This window comes from Aquarana catesbeiana, linkage group LG01, assembly GCF_042186555.1.
Source record: "Aquarana catesbeiana isolate 2022-GZ linkage group LG01, ASM4218655v1, whole genome shotgun sequence".
Classification (NCBI taxonomy): domain Eukaryota; kingdom Metazoa; phylum Chordata; class Amphibia; order Anura; family Ranidae; genus Aquarana; species Aquarana catesbeiana.
Genome location: NC_133324.1, coordinates 20,078,397 through 20,102,999, shown reverse-complemented (window position 1 = coordinate 20,102,999; position 24,603 = coordinate 20,078,397). Strand labels below are relative to the sequence as shown.

General features: G+C 43.5%; 1 protein-coding gene across 2 annotated transcripts in view; it reads right to left on the bottom strand.

Moving 5' to 3' along the window:
* LOC141130534 (transcription factor COE3-like) overlaps positions 1-24,603 on the bottom strand; it is a 207,475-nt gene that overhangs the window by 101,904 nt on the left and 80,968 nt on the right. For both annotated transcript variants that reach the window (XM_073618142.1, XM_073618143.1), the window contains exons 3-5: positions 20,157-20,220; positions 13,411-13,466; positions 13,255-13,328 (exon numbers count right to left, since the gene is read on the bottom strand). In XM_073618142.1, coding sequence (XP_073474243.1) covers positions 13,255-13,328; positions 13,411-13,466; positions 20,157-20,220 — 194 coding nt within the window. The remainder of the gene's footprint in view (positions 1-13,254; positions 13,329-13,410; positions 13,467-20,156; positions 20,221-24,603) is intronic.

Sequence of the window (24,603 nt, the reverse complement as noted above, 5' to 3'; positions counted from 1 at the left end):
CTACCATATATTGACCACAACCCCTAAATCATCTATCACTATAGGATGGGATCGAGTTTGCTATTAAGGCCGGAACCAAATACCAGTTTAGGAGGACCTTGTATACTGCTTCCAAAGTGACAGTGTTAAAGGAACATTTCTCTATGATGGACCAGGCTTTGCTCCATTCCCCAGGGTCGATGGAGGATGCTAAATCCCGTTCCCTGCTAGACATTTAAAAGGAGGCTACAGGGGTGTCCAAAGCCTTTAAGGAAGAATTAATAGAGATGGTTCCCAGGGGACCGGGGGAGTGCAGGCAAGTATGTCCAAAAGCAGTTTTCTGAAATATATAAGTAAAGGTATGTCTAAGACAGATTATCCAATGGCAGAGCTGAACATAATGGAAACATTCCTAAGGGGGCGCCTTATGGGTCTATTGGTTTGAAGGCCAGGAGGGAAAGGTGTGAGGCACTAGAAAGTTGCAGCCTTGTGAAAAGCCGTGGATTGGTCACCACGAGAATGTGCTCAGTTGTTCAAGTCCCAGCGGAAACAAGGGACTATTCAAGAGCGGGACAAGGGGCAGAAAGGGGGACATGAACAAGCAACCCAGCTTACTTTTAAGTTCGATCTCCTCTGACCTAACATCCATGAGATGTTCTATCTCCTTCGATCCAATATCTATATGATGTTTTATCTCTTGCAGCACAACCGCGATGTGATGTTCCAACTCCTCCAACCCAACATTCATGTGATGTTCCATCTCCTCAGAGAGGCGACTTACTGCCTTTAGTGACCCAATGCTCGTGTTATGTTCTATTGCCTCCTCTAATGTATCTACTATTTCATTTAACAATGCCTTATTTGATATGAACTTTTTATTTTTCTATTTCTTTCTCAAGCTATTTACTGTATAATCTAACCATATAGGTTATACTTGAATTTTTTATATTCTCAAATGTATTGTTCGCAGAAGTTTTTAATCACCCTGCAAGATAAAGCAAAACTGTTGTCCAAGGACCACAAAGCCTTGTCAGGTGATGTACTTTTCTGCATTTACGTACTTCACCAAAGGGGTTAAAACAGTCCAAATAAACAGAGGGTGTGTCTGCTTACAACACCATATATTTCCAGAGACCCGGAGAAAAACAACTCACTTAAAAATGTTTTCAAATTCATATTTTTTTTACTTTCCAAAACCAGTGCTGAATCATCAGTAACTGACATCCTCCCACCCCATCTTGGGTATGTTTTTCTTACAGAAAACAATGTCCAGTTTGTGTTTCCCCAGATTTTTGGACTTCTACATAAATTCTTTATGTATTGTTCAGTATTAACAAATCCAGGACCTCCACCCAGGTCCAAAAAGGAGTGCCGCAACAGCTGACCACAAACCTCAGAAGACATAGATCTTATAAACACTCAGCATGCCAGATATACAAGAGCAAGATCATTGAATCAAAACATCATAACTACAAACAATGTGTATTAGTAGTACCAATTCTGAGAGGAAGGCAAGCCATTGAGTAGGAGGAAGAGAGGAAAGAAGGAAGGAGTCAAGGATGGAAGAAAGAAAGAAAGAAAGAAAGAAAGAAAGAAAGAAAGAAAGAAAGAAAGAAAGAAAGAAAGAAAGAAAGAAAGAAAGAAAGAAAGAAAGAAAGAAAGAAAGAAAGAAAGAAAGAAAGAAAGAAAGAAAGAAAGAAACGAGGGAGGAAGGAAGGGAAAAGAGAGAGGAAGGAAAGGAAGGAATGATAAAAATGGAAGGGAAGGAACAAAGGAGGTAAAAACGTAGAAGGGATAGAACAAGGTGGGAAGGATTGGAAAGGACAAGGTAGGAAGAAAGGGAAAAAGGTAAAGTATAAAGAAAAGGCAGGGGAGGAAGAAGAAGAAAAGGAAAGGTAAAGAAAGGGGAAAGGAAGAACATGAGGAAGGGAAAAAGAAGGAAGAAAGGCTGGACAACTATGGTACTGACAAAATACATTCCGATACCAGCAACCAAAAAAAGGCGAAAGGTCCTGGGGAACAAAACATATCAGGAGAGACTTCAGGAACTTAATATTTACAGTGTTTAGGAAAGAAGGGGAAGAAAGGAAAGAAAGGAAGAGCTAAAGGAAGGATGAAAGAGGAATGGAAGGAACATAGGAAGATTAAAAAGTGGAAACAGAAAGAACAAGAAAAAAAGGAAGAAAAGTAAGCAAAGTAGGAAAAGGCAGAAGAGAAGGAGGAAGAGGACAGAGAGGAAGAGGAGAACAAGGATGAGGACGAGGAGGATCAGAATGAGGAGGAGGAGTGAGAGGAACGGGAGGGGAGGAACAGGAGGGGGTGGAAGTTGAGACGGCAGAAGAGGAAAATGAAGGGCAAAGGAAGCAAAGGAGGAATGGCAAGGAAAAAAAAGGAGGAAGGGAGGAGAAAGGAAGCAGAAGAGAGGAAGGAAGGTTGGAAAGCCATAGTACTGACACATAATTACTTCCAGATACTTGTAACAAAAATGGTAAAAGGTTCTGGGGGATAAAAAAATCAGGAGAGACCTTAGGAACTTAATATGCATAGTCTTGAGGAAAGAAGGTAAAGGAAGGGATGAAGGAGGGAAGCATGGAAGGGGAAGGTAAGGAAAATGGGAGGAAAAAAAAGGCAGAAGGGAAAGAACAAGATAGGAAGGGAAGTAAGAAAAGTAGGACCGAAAAGGAAGGAGAGGGAGAGGAGAAACATAGAAGAGTGATGGCAGAAAAAGACCAAGTGATTCATCCAGTGGTTCATGAAGGGCACAAGGGAAGGGAAGAGGATGGGAGAAAGGAGGGCTGGACAATATGGTACTGGCAATAAAATGCATCCAGATGCTGGCATCAAAAATGGTGAAAGGTCCGAGGGATAAAACATATCAGAGGAGATTTCAGGAACCTCATACTGTATGTACATATATGTCTGGAGCAGTGGCGGCTGGTGTGTTTTTTTTTTTTTTTTTTGGGGGTGGTCGGGACACGGACGATGACTCACCCCCCCCCACACCCCCCGTCTGTCGGTCGGGGTCACGGGGATCACGGGCGGCACCCCCCAAGCGGTCAAGTCAATAGTCGAGGCCCCTCAATTACCCCGCTCTGGGTGGCTTCCCTCGAGGCTGCAGGTGACTGCATTCTCGGTTCCCCTCCCTCCTCCTCCTGGCGGCCAATCTGATCGGATCTCCTTCTGGCCAATTGAGTGAACAGGAGGAGAATCAGCGTTACAATAGCAAATATTCATTCGCTATTGTCACACAACTGTGTGGGCTTCCGGTACGGTGCGCCCCGAGCCCACCCTTTTTTAAAGCTTATTAGAGCCTCTGGCTCTAATCACGAGCTTCAAAAAAAAAAAAAAAACCCCATTGGAATCTATGCATCCACGCATGGCTAGAAGGGGCAGCGTCCCGTGTGCCCCTAATGGACGGGCCGCCACTGGTCTGGAGGAAAGAAGAGACATGGGAGACATGACTGAAATGTTTAAATTCATTAAGAATGTGAATAAGGTTTAGGAGGGCGCATGACCTAAAACTAGCAGGAGGAAAGTTCAAAACTAACTGTAGAAAGTACTTTTTTTACAGGAAGAGTAGTCGATGCTTGGAATAGATTTCCGGCAGAGATAGCGAGTAAGTGAATTCAAACATGCTTGGGACAAACATATAACCATACTCAGACAGATATAGGGCAGACTCGGTCAACCGCTTGGTCTTTTTCTGCCATCACTCTTCTATGTTTCTACTTTTCGAGAGGAAATTTTATTACCAAGTTTATTTAGAAAGTCAGAATGAGTTCATTGTAATGCTTTTCATGGGAATTGTTGTTTCAGTCACCTGTGCTTATTTATTAAGTCCGGTCTGGGCAATCTTTCTTCTCTAGTTTTTGTTTTAGTGTGAAGGAATGTGATGTAGATAATAATAATAGTAATCTGAAAATGTCTATTTTCTTATGTGTATACATATTTTTCTCCTTACTCATTATATAAGTATACAGGTTTGCTCTGTTCCTATATTTTCTCAAAATGGCGTGTACCCCCTACCTCCCACACACAGAAGAACGCGGAACTGGAGATAAGACCAAAGAGAGCCAAACCTCGTTATGAAAATTATCCATCTTCTTTTCTATCTTGACCAATGAGATGTACCTATTAGACTGACATAGCAATGACGTATTTGTGTGTATAAAACATTAACACCGCCTTGAATAAATTAGAAGTGTAACGGTAACGAAACTGAGCGTGTCTCAGTGTGTTTACTTTTATATGCATGCATATCAACACTTTTCAAATTAGAGACAGCAGCAGATAACCTTGAGCTCGATTGGAGCTCTTAATCATTTCCATAACAGTTGGTGCCGAAACCCGGGACCTCAGGCTACGGTCGAAGTTATACCGCGACAAGCATTCGGGCGTTAACTGATTAATGAGAGTGGGGTTTGCGCAGCCCTAACAGTACCGGTGAGTTGATTAATATTCTTACCACTGTACGACTCTCTTATCTTTCGGTTGACGGCTGGATTCTGTCGGTATGCTGAGACTGTCTTAGAGGCAGGTATTTCCTCGCCTGAGGTTGTTTAACGAACCTGCTGATGGGTTTCTGCTGACTGTATTTTTTGTTCACTGTCTGTCATTCTTTGGGTTACGAAACTCAGCAGTCTAAAAGTGCTACATGCGTGAATGTATGGTCTCATCTCCAGACGAGCTGTTGGCCTCTGGAGTGAGATAGTTTTTTTGTAGCAGTCGTTTATAGACAGGTGTACTCTAGGTTCAAGGAACCTTTGAGAGTTATCTCAGCTGCTGGCTTTGCAGTCTGAAAGCGTTACAGAGGACTCACCCCAAGAAGAGTTGTCGGCCTCTTGGTGTAGAGCTGTAGAAAAACGTCTATAAACGGGTTTATTTTTGCAGGGTGGTCTGCCCTTGCGTTTATCTTAGCCTGCTGAGGCTTTACGGTTCAGAGAGTGGCAGGTGTAATGTCCTGTCGTGATTGTATTTGTGGTTTATTGTTTGCTATACATGAGAGGGGGTGGGGACTGGTTAAAGTCGGAGGGGGGCTGCCCGGGAGATCTGTTGGGTCGCGGGCCGTTGCTCCTCACTACCCCTAATGTGTTTGTTCTTGTTCTGAGATTAACCGTACATTAGTCTTATGAGCTCCCACCGAAGGAATTTGCTGATAAGAACGCTGAGAAAAATATTAACTCCTTGGTTGTACGTATTCCCCTCTCAAGCCGTTAGCCGAGAAACAGAAAGTGATATTGTAAAGAAGGAGAGAAGAAGATGTTGAAATAGTTAACAAAGTTGAAAGAAGTGACGAAAGTTATGTTGCAGAAGAAACAGGGAGAAAAATCCTGTGTGATAAAGAAAATTGGATAAAGGAAGTTAAGAAAGATGGCGATTGTATTATGTATGTGTATCACAGAGCTGATGATATGTTGGAACATGAAACAAAGGAGGGGAGGGACAGCACTGCCCTCCGTCTAACAACCACTCCTTTCTCACCACCCAAGCACAACCCACTGTGACAACTCAGCCCGGCGGCCATCTTAGTGCACCCATGCCTTCACTTTCTACCCAGTCCAGTGCACTTCCTGCCGGCGGCCATCTTGGTACACCCAGTAAGCTTAAACAGCCTGTACCCAGCCCTCCCTGTTTTAGACCAAGATGGTTCATACCACACACCTGTCTTCCCCAATACGGGAGCATCACATTCCCAGGCTGGATATGTTAATGATGAAGAAGCATCTGAATGGGAAGCCCGACAGCAGGCAGCAAGGCCACCCACTGATTTAACCCCCAATCCGGCTCCAGACTCTCAGTTCCGAGAGGATCTCAAACACATGCTGGCAACCGTAAGGAACAGTGCCTCTTGTCAGCCCCCGCCCCAACAACAGTCTTGGTTACCAGAAGGGGCACCAGTGATGTATGTCGCTTTTACTCTATCACAAGCAGCGGCCTTAGTGACAAGTCTGCCTGACCCAGAGAAGCAGCCAATTCCCTTCTACCACAGGATAGTGCAGATACAAGAAACTTACTCAGCTGCCTGGAGAGACTTGATCAGCCTATGCCAAATCAAAGCAGGATATGTCTTTTGGCCAGTCATGCAGATGGCCTTCAATGATGCCTGCCTGACAAGTGCCACTTCCTACACCTCAGGCGTGGAGTTCTGTGCACAACTCCACGACTGGGCAAAGGAGAAGTTGACGGATCAGAAGACCACAATCCAAGATATTACCCAAGATAAAGGGTAGTGTGTGAAGAAGTATCATGCTAGACTCATAAAGACACACACACACATGTTATCAACTGCTTTTGTTTCAGGGCTCAGAGAGGATATCAGAAAAGGCCTGATGGTGGCCCGCCCTGAATACCATTCAATGAAAATGTCTGATTTATTGTTGGTGGCCAGAGGTATAGAAAATCAAAAAAGGTAAAAAACCAACGCCCCTCATGGTAACCCATGATGAAGATCCCGCCTACACTCGTCCACCACCACTGCCCAATACCAGGGTAAGGATCACCTGTTACAACTGTGGGAAACGGGGTCACATAAGGAAAGAATGCAGAGCCCCAAGATGTCCCAGACGAAAAACCTACCACTTTCCTCATTGACAGGGGTGCAGCCAAAAGTGTGTTGAGAGCGGTGAACCTGCCTAATAATTCTTTCCTTTCCACTTCCTGATTTGCTTGCCAGATTTGTGGTGTCCTCTACATGTCCCTTGAATCTACTAGGAGCTGATGTGTTGTCCAGACTACAGGCCTCAATCAGGACACGCCTGAAGGGGGGTGAAGTTACATACTCCCCTATCTTTAGAAGACTCATCTGCTTTGTGTTCTCTGCCTCTCCTGATGACACTTAATGAAGAAAAAAAAAACTTCAAGTTCAATACTGCAGGAAGTACTTGACAGAATCCCTGCGTGCCTATGGTCCACAGGACCGGGAGACAACGGTCACTTAAAGGTGCCACCAGTTTCAGTCAAGCTAAAAGAGGGCGCTTCATTGCCCCGGAAACCACAATAACCCCAAGAAGAGAATCCTAAAAAGAGAACCTGGTACCTTTTCGCATTCATCCACGGAAAGAAACGGCAACATACCTAAACAGTTGTGCCACAAGGGGCACAGAACTTTCCAAGCCAGTTTGCAAAAGCTATGGCTATCATCCTTAACACATGACAAAAGGAACACCCGGAAGTGATTCTCTTCCAACATGTTGATGACCTTCTCTTTTGTGCAGCTGACTTACCCCCTGTTGAAGTCACCTCAGAAAGCCTGTTGTGCTATCTTGCCAACCAGGGCTGCAGAGCCTCAAAGCCCAAATTGCAGTGGTGCTCAACACCTGTCATTTTCCTTGGACTAATTTCCTAGTGCAGAGCATGGATTCCAGAAGCCTTCCTACTGATGCTCTGCAATCAGACCCTTCCAGATGTCTCCTGAAGAAATATCTAAAGTTTGAAACCCTTGAGTGCGCCACCCCCGGCGCTAGGGCTCCCAGCCTACGACAAAACGCTCAAGCTCTTTGTATCCGAACGTCTGGGACATGCTGCAGGTGTACTCACCCAATCACACGGCATCAGCCTACGCCCCATAGGATATTATTCCTGTCGGCTGGATGCGGTAGCAAGAGGAGGCCTATTGTGTCTGCGAGCTGGATTTGCTACACAAGACTTGCTTGACAAAACTTTGAACTTGGTCCTCGGACACTGCCTCGTTCTGCTTGTTCCCCATGACGTTGTTGCCATATTCAACCAAGATCCAGCCGAAAAACACTTGTCCACTACCAGACACTTGAGACTCCTGTGTTCCCTCCTACTGGACAGCATTACTCTATTAAGTTGTCAAACACTGAACCCTACCACCCTTCTTCCACTTCTCGAGGGGGGAAAGGAGGAGGAGGAGTAGAGTCTTGACTTGTTACCCCCGTGACCGCACAGGACACGCGGTCACCACTGAAAACACTGTTCAGCATTGCCCATGATTATGGTGTTATCTAGGACAGAGGATTCCTGATGGCTGCAGGAACACCTGTGAAAAATTGATTGATGCCTTGCTTCTCCCAACCCAAGTGACTATTCTGAGTAAAAGCACACGACAAAATGAACTCAAAGGAAGCTTAAGACAATCATCGAGCCAATACAGCTGCTAAACAGACAGCTGGTGGTCCGCGGGAAGTGGACAGCAGGGTGGTAGAAGAAAACCACCCCGTGCTTACCTTACAGACTTTCCCAGTGGACAGAGTTTATCTAAAAGAACTACAGGAAACAACAAGTCCGGATAAGAAGGAAAGCTGGAAATGGAGAAAAGGAACAACTCTCAGAAATGGACTATTCGAGTGCAACAAGAAGCCTTGTCTACCCAGGAGTATGTACCCAGCTGTGGTGCAATGGGCACATGGAGCTGCCCACTTGACAAAGACTTTTATGAACTCTCTTATCAACAAGTGTTGCACCAAGAGTTAATCCACTGACCGACAGCTTCTGCAGATCATGCATTATCTGCACCAAATGTAACCCAGAATGCACAGAAGAAGCACCTGGCAAAAGCCCTATACCCCATTCCAGAGGATGCAAATTGATCATTCTCAAGTGCCAAGAAGTGACAGATTTGAAAACGCCCTAGTGGAAGTGGTCACGACTGCCAGGACCACAGCTAAGAAACTACTGAGTGAGATAGTATGTAGATTTGGGGTCCCAGAGGTGATATTGAGAGATCAGGGACCAGCCCTAACAACAACCCTTACTAAAGAGATTTGGGCAGCACTGGGGGTTCAGTTGGCACTACACATCCCATACCACCCTCAAAGTAGCGGGAAGGTAGAAAGGATGAATGGGACACTAAAAACAGGATGTTAAAGATGGCCCAAGAGACTAACATGAGTTGGCCAGACAGTTAGCCCATTGCCCTGTTCAGTGTCAGACACACCCCCAGGGGAAACATGCCCTATCCCCTTATGAAATTTTGTTTGGTTCAGCTCCCAGACTTGGTTGTTACTTTCCACAACAGTTACAGTTGCAGTCTGATGTGTTGACTAATTATGTAACCACATTATCACGAGAATTAACCTGAATGCATGTCCAGGTGTTTTCTTCCATTCCAGATCCTGAATTAGATACAGGAACACACCAACTACTGTCTGGAGATCCTTGAGCCAAGTTATGATGGTCCATTCCAAGTTTTGCTGACCACAGCCACCTCAGTCAAGTTGGCCAGGAAGAACACCTGAATGCACGCTTATCACTGCAGGAGAGCGTGTTTTCGGGTGCTGCATATCCTTTTTCTGTTTGATCTAGGGGGGAGGGGCCCAGGAGGTGGCCATCACAAAAATGATAACATAATTACGTTTTGGTGTAACTCTTCAGGTACACATGTGACCACCTTTACCTTAGATTACTGTGACATAGTACCTTGTCCGTTTGACCCTTCATGGTGATGCCATTGGTACAGTGATATCCTGACGGTAAGGACATATATGTATGCCACACAGACAGTTACTGGGGACAGAGTTGTGGCTTCTGTGGGGGCCAGTGGGTTGGAACACAGGGCCAGACTGGGCGACCACAGAGTGCATTAGACAAAAAAGATGAAAATAGAAAGCCCCATATCCTAACCAAAGATACCCCTGATACATACACTGACCCAGCACACAGTCAGAGGAGGAAGCGAGCGGCTCTCTCCGGAAGCTTTGATCCTCATGTATACATACATGTCATAGGGGTTACAAGGGGGGTCCCTGATGAGTTTAAAGGCAGGGATCAGGTAAAAGCTGGTTTTGAGTCTTTGATCCCCATAACAACTGTCAGCAAGAATGTAGATTGAATTAACTACATGTCATGGTTATGCAATAGAGTTTGTCGATCAGCATACCTGTCTCCATGTGTTCATCTCTAGAGACCAGCTGACCCTCACCTGACTGCTTTTGTAACCTCCCCTCTAAGCATGGCCCCACCCCAGGCCATATCAGGGAACCCTATATTAACCTGTGCACTGCAAGCCAGCAGTGCTGATCAACCACTGTGTGTTAGCCTCTATGTGTACTTGCTATGTTTCCCTCATCTGATTTCTGTTACCGACTTTGGCCTGTTCCCGGCCATCCCTGTTTGCCTGTGACCCTGATGTTCCAGCCAGCTCCCTCCTTCCTCATCTCCTGTAGTCTACCGTGAGCGTGAGCTGTGAGACCCTGGGGACCGCGACCTGGAGCCAGACTGCAGCGCAGTCCATCCTCACCACTAGAGGCTCTGGTGAACACCCGCTGGCTCTTAGACTCCGCGCCCTGGGGAATCTATGCTCTAGCTCCCAGTGGGATCTGTGTCAGTGATCCAGTAGACCTGATTCCTGAACCTCCCAGGGTACAATCCGCAGCAGTCAGCCGTAGGGTCTACTACCTTGCGGTGCACTCCTGATCCCAACGGTGTGCATCTGTCACCCAGCCTCTAGGTGACCTGACACTACACATATTATAACCAACAGAGATTTGTAAATTACTCTAAAGACGCCCTCCAGGGAATTGCTGACCAGCTAGCCCCCACTTCCTACATGACATTCCAGGACCTGATGGCCTTAGACATGGTGCTAGTGGGGAAAGGAGGTGTTTTGTAAAATCATAGGAAAAACCGGGAACCTGTTGTACATACATTCCTGATAATACTGGCCCAAATGGTAAGGTTACTTTAGCTATAAAGAAATTAGAAGATCTGTCACTAGAGTTGAAGAAGAACTCAGGTATCACAGACCCATGGGACCAATATTTTAGCTGGATGAGTGGGTGGCAGAAGGTGCTCGCCCAGATACGGGTAACGGTATTAATAATCCTGGTCCTTTTAGCCCTGATTATATGCTGTATTCTACCTTTTGTAAAAAAGTTAATGAGCAAGGCTGTAGACAATAGCACACCTACATTTCTCCACCAAGAAGAAGAGGACCCCCTTATGATGGAAGATGACAAACCCTTCACTCCTCCACAGTCACTCCCTGTCCATAATCTCACAATCCTATAGGGTTATAGGGATAGATAGCGCCTGACTGCACCTCTCCAGCTGTATCGAGGAGGGAAGTGAACAGTTGCTGCCCAATTCTATATACAGCCTAAAAGAGTTGCTGAGGAGAAGGGCCAGGCTAAAAAAGTAGGACCTTTAGTATTAGGGACAGAAAAGAGAAAATAGTCATTTTAGGGGGGATTGTGAAGGAATGTGATGTAGATAATAATAATAGTAATCTGAAAATGTCTATTTTCTTATGTGTATACATATTTTTCTCCTTACTCATTATATAAGTATACAGGTTTGCTCTGTTCCTATATTTTCTCAAAATGGCGTGTACCCCCTACCTCCCACACACAGAAGAACGCGGAACTGGAGATAAGACCAAAGAGAGCCAAACCTCGTTATGAAAATTATCCATCTTCTTTTCTATCTTGACCAATGAGATGTACCTATTAGACTGACATAGCAATGACGTATTTGTGTGTATAAAACATTAACACCGCCTTGAATAAATTAGAAGTGTAACGGTAACGAAACTGAGCGTGTCTCAGTGTGTTTACTTTTATATGCATGCATATCAACACTTTTCAAATTAGAGACAGCAGCAGATAACCTTGAGCTCGATTGGAGCTCTTAATCATTTCCATAACATTAGTATAAAGCACAGTAGAGCCTTATGCCGCGTACAACACGAGCGGACTTTTTGACCAGACTGGTCCGATGGACAACCCGACCGTGTGTGGGCTTCATCGGACCTGCGGCGGACTTTTTCGGTCGAAAATCTGACGGACTTTAGATTTGGAACATGTTTCAAATCTTTCCGACAAGCTCAAGTCCGGTCGAAAAGTCCGCTAGTCTGAATGCTAGTCCGACGGACGAAAACCAACGCTAGGGCAGCTATTGGCTGCTGGCTATCAACTTCCTTATTTTAGTCCGGTATACGTCATCACGTACAAATCCGTCGGACTTTGGTGTGATCGTATGTAGGCAAGTCCGTTTGTTCGGAAAGTCTGTCGGAAGTCCGTTGGATAGTCCGCTCGTGTGTATGCGGCATACATAAACTGAAGATCCCTGGATCTCTCACTCTGATTACAAATCTTACAAGAAAGAGGTTTAGTCCTCCTTTTAGGATACTGGGCAGAGCCATGCTAAACATGACATCATGCTTCTCGATCAACTGAGCATCTAGACCTGCAGGTTTATAGATACAGCCTAATATTGTAAGGCCAAACTGCATATACTGTTAGACATTACCTATGCATTACATGAAAATTGGAAACTGGCTTTTACGAAGTAGGGTTTTGAAAGCCTGTCTGGTAATTATACAAATAGCTTTCCGACAGAGCTAAACGATCTAACTTGGGAGTGGCTCATTGAACACTCCAGCCCTGCTGAGCATAGACTGCAAGAGACTGATACCGGGTCGCATTCAGATATTTACACTGCTTTCATGTTAAAAAGTAAATTTAAAGCGGAGTTCCACTCAAAAGTGGAACTTACCCTTATATGTCTCCTCCCCCCCCCTCTAGTGCCACATTTGGCACCTTTTAGGGGTTGAGGGGGGAACGGGTACCTGTTTTTGACAGGTTCCCCTTCTCCACTTCCACCCACGAGGACACTGCGGTGGCGGCGTCCCTCGGAAGTTTGGCCCCCTCCTCCTTCCTCCGCCGGGCCAATGAGAAAGCGCAACACGATTCGCACACGCGCAGTAGGGAACCGGCTGTGAAGCCGAAAGGCTCCACTACCGGTTTCCTTTAACGGGAATTATGGTGGCAGCACCCGACAGCTGATCCAAAAATCGGCTGGGGTGCCGACGTCGCAGGAACCCTAGGCAGGGAAGTGTCCTAATATTAAAAGTCAGCAGCTACAGTATTTGACTTTTAAACCCCTTAACTTAACCCTAACCCTAAACCCCAAACCCTAACCCCTCTTTAATGATACAACATTGATTACAGGGCTGGATTGATTTGTGCCTATCAGAGTTTGGCTTTAACACACATCTGGGATGGAGAGTTTCATCACGAAGCTGGAGCTGAACTTACCCTATAGCAGTGGTTCTCAACCCTGTCCTCAAGTACCCCAACGGGCCATGTTTGCAGGTTTTCCTTTATCTTGCACAGGTGCTTTAAATCAGAGTCAATGACTTGGTATTTTGGACAGCTATTTTATCTAAGAGAAATTCCCAAAACATGGCCCATTGGGGGTACTTGAGGACAGGGTTAAGAACCACTGCCCTACAGGACACCTACAGATAAGCAGAAACAAGTCAAGGCTGACAAATATACAATAACCCTGAAGGGCATGAATCATCTGTCTCACCTGCACATAATCTCGTGAGTGAGAAGGACTCGACACATCTCTGGGTTCTTGTCCTGACCTTCATAGATGATGGCCTGAAAAACAAGACAGTGGTCAGTAAGTTAGAGGAAAAACTGACTGTATTTATTAGACTGAACTCTGGATAGAAGGACCCACCTGTTTGGACATGGAGTCGATAAGCCGCACATAAATATCCTGTTCCGTCCTGATTCCTGAGAAAAGAACACAAAGAAGCACTATCAGTCTACCTGGACCCAGTACAGGAGATCTATGAGGTCCCTATTTCAGAATTACTATCAGTCTACCTGGACCCAGTACAGGAGATCTATGAGGTCCCTATTTCAGAATTACTATCAGTCTACCTGGACCCAGTACAGGAGATCTATGAGGTCCCTAATTCAGAATTACTATCAGTCTACCTGGACCCAGTACAGGAGATCTATGAGGTCCCTATTTCAGAATTACTATCAGTCTACCTGGACCCAGTACAGGAGATCTACAAGCTCCCCATTGCAGAATCACTATCAGTCTACCTGTACCCAGTTAGTTGTGACTAAGCACAAGATGTGTAAAATGTGTTAACTATCCATTCATTCCCCTGACTGTATATGTCTACACTATAATAAAGATGTTTTATTGATATCGCGTTGCAGTGTGCGGTTGCCTTTTCCAAGTTTCCTTACCTGGACCCAGTACAGGAGATCTATGAGGTCACCATTGCAAAATCACTTTCAGTCTACCTAGACCAGGTGCAGAAGATCTATGAGGTCCCCATTGCAGAATCATTATCAGTCTACCTAGACCCTGTACAGGAGATCTATGAGGCCCCCAATGCAAAATCACTGTTAGTCTACCTGGACCTTGTATAGGAGGTCTAAGAGGTCCCCACTGCAGATTTGCTATCTGTCTATCTGGATCCAGTACAGGAGATCTATGAGACCCCATTGCAGAATTACTATCAGTCTACCAGGACCCAGTACAGGGAATCTATGAGTCTCCATTGCAGAATCACTATCAGTCTCATTGGTCCCAGTACATGAGGACCCCCATTGCAGAATCATTATCAGTCTACCTAGACCCAGTACTCTATGAGGTCCCCAATGCAAAATCACTGTCAGTCTACCTGGACTTGGTACAGGAAGTCTATGAGGTCCCCATTGCAGATTTGCTATCTGTCTATCTGGATCCAGTACAGGAGATCTATGAGACCTCATTGCAGAATTACTATAAGTCTACTAGGACCCAGTACAGGAGATCTTTGGGACCTTAAATACAGAATTACTAAAGTCTACCAGGACCCAGTACAGGGGATCTACGAGTCCCCATTGCAGAATCACTATCAGTCTCCTTGGTCTCAGTACATGAGGACCCCCATTGCTGAATCACTAGTAGTCTACTTGGACCCAGAACAGGAGATCTACAAGGCTCTCACTGAAGAATCAGTCTACCTGGATCCAGTACAGAAGATCTATGGTACCCATGGCAGAATCACTATCAGTCTACCTGTACCTGGCACAGGAGATCAATGAGGCCCCCATTGAAGAATCATTATCAGTCTATTTGAACCCAGTACAGGGGATCGTTGAAGAACCCATTGCTGCATCACTATCAGTCTACTTGGGTCCAGTACATGAGATCTATGAGGCCCCCCATTGCAGATACACTATCGGTCTAACTGGATCTGGTACAGAAGATCTAGGAGGAACCCAGTGCAGAGTTACTATCTGACCACCTGGACCCAGCACAGGACCCCATTGAAGAATCACTATCCATCTACTGGGACCCAGTACAGATCTTCGGGGCCCTCATTACAGTACAAGGGACCTATGAACCCCCACTGCAGGATCACTATCAGTCTACCTCGTCCCAGTAGAGGAGATCTATGAGTCCCCCCATCACAGAATCACTATCAATCTACTTGGGCCCAGTACAGGAGATCTTTGAAGACCCCATTGCAGAATTACTATCAATCTACTTGGACCTAGAACAGGAGATCTACAAGACCCCAATTGCAGTGACCAACTCCATAAAATAGCAGATAGAGGGAGCGCAGACTGACAGCATTATTGTATTGGTACCACAGCACTTTTCGGAGAGCTGTATCCAGAAAGGAAAGCATGGAGGGGCTCCATGTCAGGATTTAGCAATCTAGTTATCACCTGCCCAAACGTACATTCCACCCTACCAACCCCGATAAAAAAAAAAAACACCCTTCAAAAAGAACAGTTCTGCCTTGCCTGCTAGTAATTTGCTTTAGATTGAACACCAAGCTGTGAAGTTGAGCTCAGTGGGCAATCTCAGCATGCCTTGGGTGCTGGGACAAAGTAACTCCCCGTGTGAAGGTTGTCTGAGACCAGCCAAACAAGGTGCCTGAAGACACCAAACAAGGTGCTTGAAGACACCAAACCAGGGAGAAGATATCAACAGACGAGAGCAATATTGGCATTATGGCCACCTACACACATTATGTCAGAAGCCCACCTAAACATTTGCACATTATGGCAGGTGAAACACTATGGACAGGAGCCCACCTATACACTTGAACATTATAGCAGGAATCCACTACACACTTGTACATTAGGGCAAGAGCCAGAGGCCTAACTAGAACCTTCAGGACTCCTGACCGGGGGCCCTTCCCTCTGAGCCAAGTGGTGGCCTGCTCACAAGTGCAACCTTTGCAACCCTGGTAGTCACGCCACTGGTGTCAGTAATTTTTATTTTATTTTTTTGTTATTTTATTTAGTTATTTTTTTTTTTACAATGTTTTTTTAGGAGCCCCGTCGGGGGGCTTTGGTGAAATATCAAGGGTCTAAACGGACCTCTGATGTTTCGTCTTTGAGACAGCCTCAGCAGCACAGAATGAATAAAAAAGAAATAGCTCTGTACATAGGCTTCCCCTTCATTCACAAACTGAAGCATAGTAAACACAGTTTGTATATTCATTACTGAAGCATAGCAGAGTCAGTGAATGGTACAGATTACTGACTCTTACCATTCAGAAAAGGAAAGGATCGGTCAATTACATATTTACCGACCCCTTTCCTTCGCTCCATCCTGACACATCCCTCCCCCGCAGCAGCCGGCCAGCAGAGCGTCGGGGGATGACGGGGGGGTTGGGGTCAGGAGAGGATACAGGGGCCCGGGGGGGGCAGAGGAAAAAAGAGGAAGCTGGATAGGAGGGGCATGGTGGCTTATAGAAGAACTGATCACCTCCATTTTCCTCCTGCAGCCGACTGAATGGCTGCGGGAGGTAGAGGAGGAGAAGAAGGCTTATAGCAGCTGCAGGAGGAAAATGGAGAGGATTAGGCATGAGCAGAACAAAAAAAATAATAATTTAGTTTCGTTTCGATTCGTTATTTACATAAATTTGTTTAGTTACATTTTTTTAAATTCAGTTTCAGAATTTGTTTAGTTTATTCGAATTTGAATTTCATTAGAATCAAAGTCTATTCGAAATTCAAATTTTGGAAGGTGGTTATATTCTTTCTCTTTCATTCAATTCCATTCTATTCTATTGTTTTTCAATTCTATCCTTTTATTTTCTGTTCTATTATTTTCTTTCCTATCCTATTCTATTCTAATTCAAATTGATTCTATTCAAAATATGAATTTTGGAAGATGGTTATATTTTTTCTATTCTATTGTTTTTTTGAATTCTATTCTTTTCAATTCTATTTGAATTTATTATATTCAATATTCAAATTTTGGAAGGTTGTTATATTCTATCATATTCTATTATTTTTTTTTTTTCTATTCTTTTCTATTATTTTTTCTATTCTATTCTATTATATTATATTCTTATCTATTCTATTTAAATTCAAATATATTTAATTAGAAAGAATATAATCATCTTCTGAAATTCGAATTTCAAATAGAATAAATTTGAATTTAAATAGAATGGAAAAGAATAGAATAGAAAAAAAGAATAGAATAGGATAGAATATAACCTAATTCCAAAATTCGAAATTCGAATAGAATAAATTCAAATAGAATAGAAAAGAATAGAATTAAAAAAACAATAGAATAGAATAGAAAGAGTATATAAATTTCTCAAAATTCGAATAGAAAAGAAAAAAAAAAACAATAGAATAGAAAGAATATAACTACCTTCTGAAATTCGAATTTCAAATAAAAGAAATTCAAATAGAAGAGAAAAGAATAGAATTAAAAAAACAATAGAATAGAATAGAAAGAATATAACCATTTCCCAAAATTTTAATAGAATAGAAAAAAAAACAATAGAATAGAATAGAAAGAATATAACTACCTTCTGAAATTCGAATTTCAAATAGAAAAAAATTGAATTTTAATAAAATAGATAAGAATAGAATAGAAAATAACAAAATAGAAAAAAATAAAATAAAAAAAGAATAGAATAGAAAAAAAAAAAGAATACAATATGATAGAATATAACCTTCTTCCGAAATTCAAATCAAATAAATTCAAATAGAATAGAAAAGAATTTAAAAAAATAGAATAGAATAGAAAGAATATAACCATTTCTCAAAATTTGAATAGAATAGAAAAAAAATAGAATAGAAAGAATATAACCATCTTCTGAAATTCGAATTTCAATTTTATTCTATTCTATTTTTTATTCTATTCCTTTATTTTCTATTCTATTTTATTCTGTTCTTTTATTTTCTATTCTATTTTGTTCTGTTTTACTCTATTCTATTCTTTTATTTTCTATTCTATCCCTTTATTTTCTATTCTATTTTATTCTTTTCTATTTCATTCCTTTATTTTCTATTCTATTTTATTCTCTTTGGAAATTTGAATTCAATTCAAAAACGATTTTAATTCTAAAACTATTCGCATTTGATTCTAAAACTGTTTGAATTTCGTCTGAAATTCAGTTTAGTTATTTTGGATTTGTTTCAATTCGTTACTATTGTAACTTGGAAATTCGGATTCATCCGATTTTCCAAATAACAAAAAAAAATTGTCAGAATTTCAATTCGGGAACGAAACGAACCGCACATGCCTAGAGAGGATAAGTTCTTCTATATGCTACCCTCCGATGTGCCTCCTATCCAGGTGTACAGGGGCGTATGGGACCCCTGGCAGGAGCCCACCTATACACTGGCACATTAGGGCAGGAGACCATCTACATATTTGCACAAGGAGCTCACCTACCACAATGCAGTTCCTTCCTCCTGCTGCCCTTACCAGTTATATTTCCTGGAGCTGTCCTTTAGGTGAGGGAGGTAAACAGAACTAAGGGGAGGAGCTAAGTTTTTATAAAGGACTTGCAGATATGGCAAACCCATCAATATTAATATATGTTATATATTTCTATCATATTAATAAATGTATATCAGGCTTATTCACTCAGTCAGTTCAAAGATCAATGAAGGCGTACAAAGTGCAATAACTCACAGTAACCAATCAGATCTCATTTTTTTTTTTTTGCTGTCAGATCAGTAAAAGCTGTTTATTGATTGGTTGTTCTGGATTAGTGAATAAAACCAATACATTTCTGTTATTGGCAGCCAAGTTAGAGATTAGTCTGTGCTGGTCGATCATGTCTGGTTACTGGTGATGATCTGCTGGTCGGTCAGGTCTGGTTGCTGGTAATGATCTGCAGGTCGGTCATGTCTGGTTGCTGGTGATGATCTTCTGGTCGGTCATGTCTGGTTGCTGGTGATGATCTGCTGGTCGATCATGTCTGGTTGCTGGTGATGATCTTCTGGTCGATCATGTCTGGTTGCTGGTGATGATCTTCTGGTCGATCATGTCTGGTTGCTGGTGATGATCTGCTGGTTGGTTATGTCTGGTTGCTGGTGATGATCTGCTGGTCGGTCATGTCTGGTTGCTGGTGATGATCTGCTGGTCGGTCATGTCTGGTTGCTGGTGGTGATCTGCTGGTCAGTCATGTCTGGTTGCTGGTGATGATCTGCTGGTAGGTTATGTCTGGTTGCTGGTGATCTGCTGGTCGATCAGGTCTGGTTTGCTGGTGATCTGCTGGTCGGTCAGGTCTGGTTGCTGGTGATCTGCTGGTTGGTCAGGACTGGTTGCTGGTGATCTGCTGGTTGGTCAGGTCTGGTTGCTGGTGACTGTCTGCTGGACGGTCAGGTCTGGTTGCTGGTAATGATCTGCTGGACGGTCAGGTCTGGTTACTGGTGATGATCTGCTGGTCGGTCAGGTCTGGTTACTGGTGATGATCTGCTGGTCGGTCAGGTCTGGTTACTGGTAATGATCTGCTGGTCAGTCATGTCTGGTTACTGGTGATGATCTGCTGGTCAGTCATGGCTGGTTGCTGGTGATGATCTGCTGGTCGATCATGGCTGGTTGCTGGTGATGATCTGCTGGTCGGTCATGTCTGGTTGCTGGTGATGATCTGCTGGTCGGTCATGTCTGGTTACTGGTGATGATCTGCTGGTCAGTCATGTCTGGTTACTGGTGATGATCTGCTGATCGGTCATGGCTGGTTGCTGGTGATGATCTGCTGGTCAGTCATGTCTGGTTACTGGTGATGATCTGCTGGTCAGTCATGTCTGGTTACTGGTGATGATCTGCTGGTCGGTCATGTCTGGTTACTGGTGATGATCTGCTGGTCAGTCATGTCTGGTTACTGGTGATTATCTGCTGGTCAGTCATGTCTGGTTACTGGTGATGATCTGCTGGTCGGTCATGTCTGGTTGCTGGTGATGATCTGCTGGTCGATCATGTCTGGTTGCTGGTGATGATCTGCTGGTCGATCATGTCTGGTTACTGGTGATGATCTGCTGGTCGATCATGTCTGGTTGCTGGTGATCTGCTGGTTGGTCAGGACTGGTTGCTGGTGATCTGCTGGTTGGTCAGGTCTGGTTACTGGTGACGGTCTGCTGGACGGTCAGGTCTGGTTACTGGTGATGATCTGCTGGTCGGTCATGTCTGGTTGCTGGTGGTACTCTTACCATTGCTGTAGAGGAGCTGGAGCCTATAATGGATACCATTGTTCGTTTTCTCTCCGCTCTGCTCCTGCATGTGAGGAAACAGTGTTAGTTCATTATGGTTAAACAACTACAGCTTCATGCCTAACAATTGGCTTTATGGGTCAAAATATGTGAAATAGGAACTATCTGTAGTATTCCAGGCAGATTCAGGATTTCATCCTGCCTTTCATGCTTCAGTCGGATCAATGGTCTTATTTCAGGCCCGTCAATTACAGAGGCCCGTTTGCTTTTGTATCGCAGCTATAAATTTGCATATGTGCTAAATGTTCTTCTTTTCATAGTACTGCTCCAATTTCCCCCTCAACCAGAGAGGAGTGGCTTAGCAAAAAAGGGGACATGAGAACAGATGAAAGCTAAAATGTATTCTGCTTAGATGTTGCCTTCCCCTTTCATACCTTATTTTAGACCTAATGATGTCATTACTGGGTCTCCATGCTTCTCTATGTAATGGAGGCAGATCATAGTTGGTGGGAGGGATCGGCAAGGTACTGTACCTGGGAGCTTTCTGAAAACATCACTGTACCCTGCCTTAGTACTCCTTTCTGAGCCATTAGCACTGATGCAAGCAGTGGGCTGGCTCTTGGGAGGAGTTATGCAAATATCACAATGCCTTGATGGGTGGGTGTCTGGAGGAGCGGGCATTGCTACGTAGGCTGTATTTGCGTGCATACCACTCTAGGTAATGCCCACATGTGATTCTGAGCCTCCGTAACTGAAAGGACTGAAATCCAATGAATGAAAGGGGCAGGGACAGGGACAGCCAGGCTGGGGAGGAAAGAGCTAGATGATGATTGACATCCTCCAGCCAGGTGAGACAATAATACCAAAAAACACATCACTTCCTGTCCTAGGGTGACAACGTTCACTCATTGCACTGTATCTATGGAGGAGAAGGGTTGACACCCCAGGACACCCTCTGTACTTCTCCATAATTCTGTAGTCTACAGAGAATGTTCTTTTAGACTATTTTGCTTTTCTGATTGAACGTTCTTAGTTTTAAGTTTAGACTATTTGTGACTGAATGTTCTCAGGATATTGTTTTAGGCTATTTTCCCTTTTGGTCTAATGTTCTCGGGATATTGTTTTAGGCTATTTTCCCTTTTGGTCTAATGTTTTCAGGATATTGTTTTAGGCTTTTTTCTCTTCTGGTCAAATGTTCTCAGGACATTGTTTTACACTATTTTCCCTTCTGGTGTATTGTTCTCAGGATATTGTTTTAGGCTATTTTTTCCTTTCTGGTCTAATGTTCTCAGGATATTGTTTTAGGCTATTTTCCCTTCTGGTCTAATGTTCTGGGGCCATTGTTGTTAAAGTGGATCTTCACCCTTTCACAGTAAATTCCTCGTCTCCATTCCGCCCCCCCCCTCCGCAACACAGATATCTGTCTTTTTTTATGTTTGTTTATTTACTTTGCTTTTTTTCTATTAAAGGTCTCGGCCTGCCCCCCACGTCCTTCGGCTAGGCGAACAATGGCAGTGCCCCCAGACATGCATATCCCAGGAGGCATAGGGAGCACTATACAAGCTCCATCCGCTAAAGGTGTAGGGTAGCGTGCCTAGCAGCATCTGAACCCGGAAGAGCTGGCAGCTGTCACAAGGCAACATGGCAATGTGGGACCTGTGCAGCAGCTACAGAGAAGAGGATCTCAGCAGGACAATGATGGATCCCCTGGCTGGGTGGGTGTCTATACTGTGCATAACACAGATAAGGTAAGCAGGGGAAAAGAATATTAAAAGGGGGGGAGGCTGAAGTTCCTCTTTATCTAAAAATAATAGCCAAATAACTTTTAACCAGAAGAGGAAATAGCCTAAAACAATAATGTAACAGCATTGAACCAGAAGAGAAAATGGGCTAAAATAATAGCCCAAGGACATTTGACCAGAAGGGAAAACAGCCATGAACAAGAGTCCAATAACATTTTGTCCCAAAATAACCCAAAACAATAGCCTTGGAAGATTCAACCAAAAGAGAAAATAGCCATAAAGCAATAACGTAAAAACTTTAAACCAGAAGAGAAAATAGCCAAAAATAATAGTTTTCTCTTCTGGTTAAATGTCCAGAAGATTATTGTTTTAGATTATTTTGTCTTCTCTTTGCATATTATTAGTTGTTCTTTAGGCTATTTTTGATTGAATTTTGTTAGGCTATTGTTTTAGGCTATTTTTCCTTCTGGTCGAATGTTCGCGGGCTATTGTTTTAGGCTGTTTTATCTTCTGGTCAGCTGTTCTTGAGCTATTGCTTTAGGCTATTTTCTGGTTGGATGTTGTTAACCAAATATAGTAGCCAAAGAACTTCCAACCAGAAGAGGAAATAGCCTTAAAACAACAGTCTAACAACATTGAACCAGAAGAGAAACTGGGCTAAAACAATAGCCCAAGCACGTTTGACCAGAAGGGAAAATGGCCTTTAGCAACAGTCTGATAACATTTCTCCCAAAATAGCCCAAACAAATGCTCAAGAACATTCAACCAGAAGAGAAAATAGCCATAAAGTAATAGCCTAAAAACTTTCAACGAAAAGATAAAATAGTTAAAAATAATAGTCTCTTCTCTTTCAGGTTGAATGTTCATAGGCTATTGCAGGGGTAGGCAACCCCCGGCACTGGTGCCACAAGGGGCACACAAAGCCTCTTTTGCCAACACTCGACTCCCTCCCCATCAGCAGAGCAGCGCAGGGAAGTGTCAGTGAGACACTAATGTATTCCAATTTCAGAGTTCCCCACACCGCAACGGCACTGAGAGGGAGGCACTGTGCCCGCACACTGTATGTTATTAGTTGTTTTTAGGCTACTTTTGATTGAGCGTTGATAGGTTATCGATTTAGGATTTTTTCCCTTCTGGTCAAATATTCTCTTAGGACTGAATATTCTTGGGCTATTAGGGAATGTTACACTCGTCCTGCAAAAAACTACTTAAATATCAGAAAAGACAACTTTAATATCAGAAAATAACAGTTACAAGGGTATTAGTATTTGCACAAAAGTTGCAAATAATAATGATACATTGACACCACAACGTTTTATAAAGAGAGCACTATGTGTCTGCTGAATGCTCGGCGCTTATCTTCCTATCTCCTTGCTGAATTCTTATGTTAAGCTCTTTTAATAACAGGGGATCAGCTTTTGTCGGGGGTTATGCTCCTGAGCCGCCGCTGTTCCAAGTTTTACGTGTCTTTATTTATTTCTCCTAATTGTAGCCACACATTTGTGGTTTCTCTGGCTCAAGGAAAGAGAATTCAAATATACACACTGATGCCCAGAATGATATGGAGGCTCAAATCTTTCTTCATGTATTGATGGAAGTGTTGGCTTGTGAAACTTCTCACATAAAGGGGTGCCAGTATTTGTTTTACAAAGTTTTAAAGGGCCAGTCTACCCAAAATGGATATTTCAGTGTTTGGTGGACAGTTGAATCACCTGATCGATGCTGTTTCTAAGCTGAAAGCGGAACCTCACCCTAAAGGGGACGTTCTATATTAAATCCTCCTTCCCTCTTCCCCTTCTTCTTTTGGAACTTTGTTTCAAAACCAGGTACCCAATCCCACTTCTGGTCGGATCACAATTCCACAGAAAGTTCTTCCCCCCTGCCCGCAACCTTCTGGGACATGTTATAGGCTGTGGGACCATTCAAAAAGCGCAGTGTGAAGCCGCAACGGGTTACAGACGGCTTCCCACAGTTAACATGCCGGCACCGGGGGCCTAAAGACCAGCAAAAAAAATGCCTTGGTCAGGACAGCCATCCTTTAGACCAGGGATCCTCAAACTACGGCCCTCCAGCTGTTGTGGAACTACACATCCCATGAGGTATTGTAAAACTCTAACATTCACAGACATGACTAGGCATGATGGGATTTGTATTTCCTGAACAACTGGAGGGCCGTAGTTTGAAGTCCCCTGCTTTAGACTGCCTGTTTATTAAAAGTCAGCAGCTACAATATCTGTAGCTGCTGACTTAATTTTTTTTTTAAACCGGGTGAAGAACCTCTTTGAAGATGCAAATGTCCTACAATGGTCAAATCAAAAAACTAATTTCAATCCAATTCTGAATTTTGGGTAATGTTTGAAAATAGCAGTACGTGAGCATCATCCAAATTTCCCAGACAACCAATGGTTTTCTTTTATTAATAAAATCCTGCCTTAAACCACACAAGGTACCAGGTTCTGACTTTTATTTTGTCAGAAGAGCCTCTCCTGCACCCCTCTCCAATTCCAGACAAGCATCAGATTCCCGAACTTCAACCTAAGCTTTGCCCATGCTGAACCCTCTTGTCCAATGAGAGTGTCTTTAACAGTGCACAGGCTCACTCTCATTGGTCATGAAGATGGAGGGTGTGGGGGACTTTGCTCTGGGGAGGGGTTAAACCTTAGGTCAGGAAAGTTAAGCACTTTCAAACATACAGAGCAGACTTT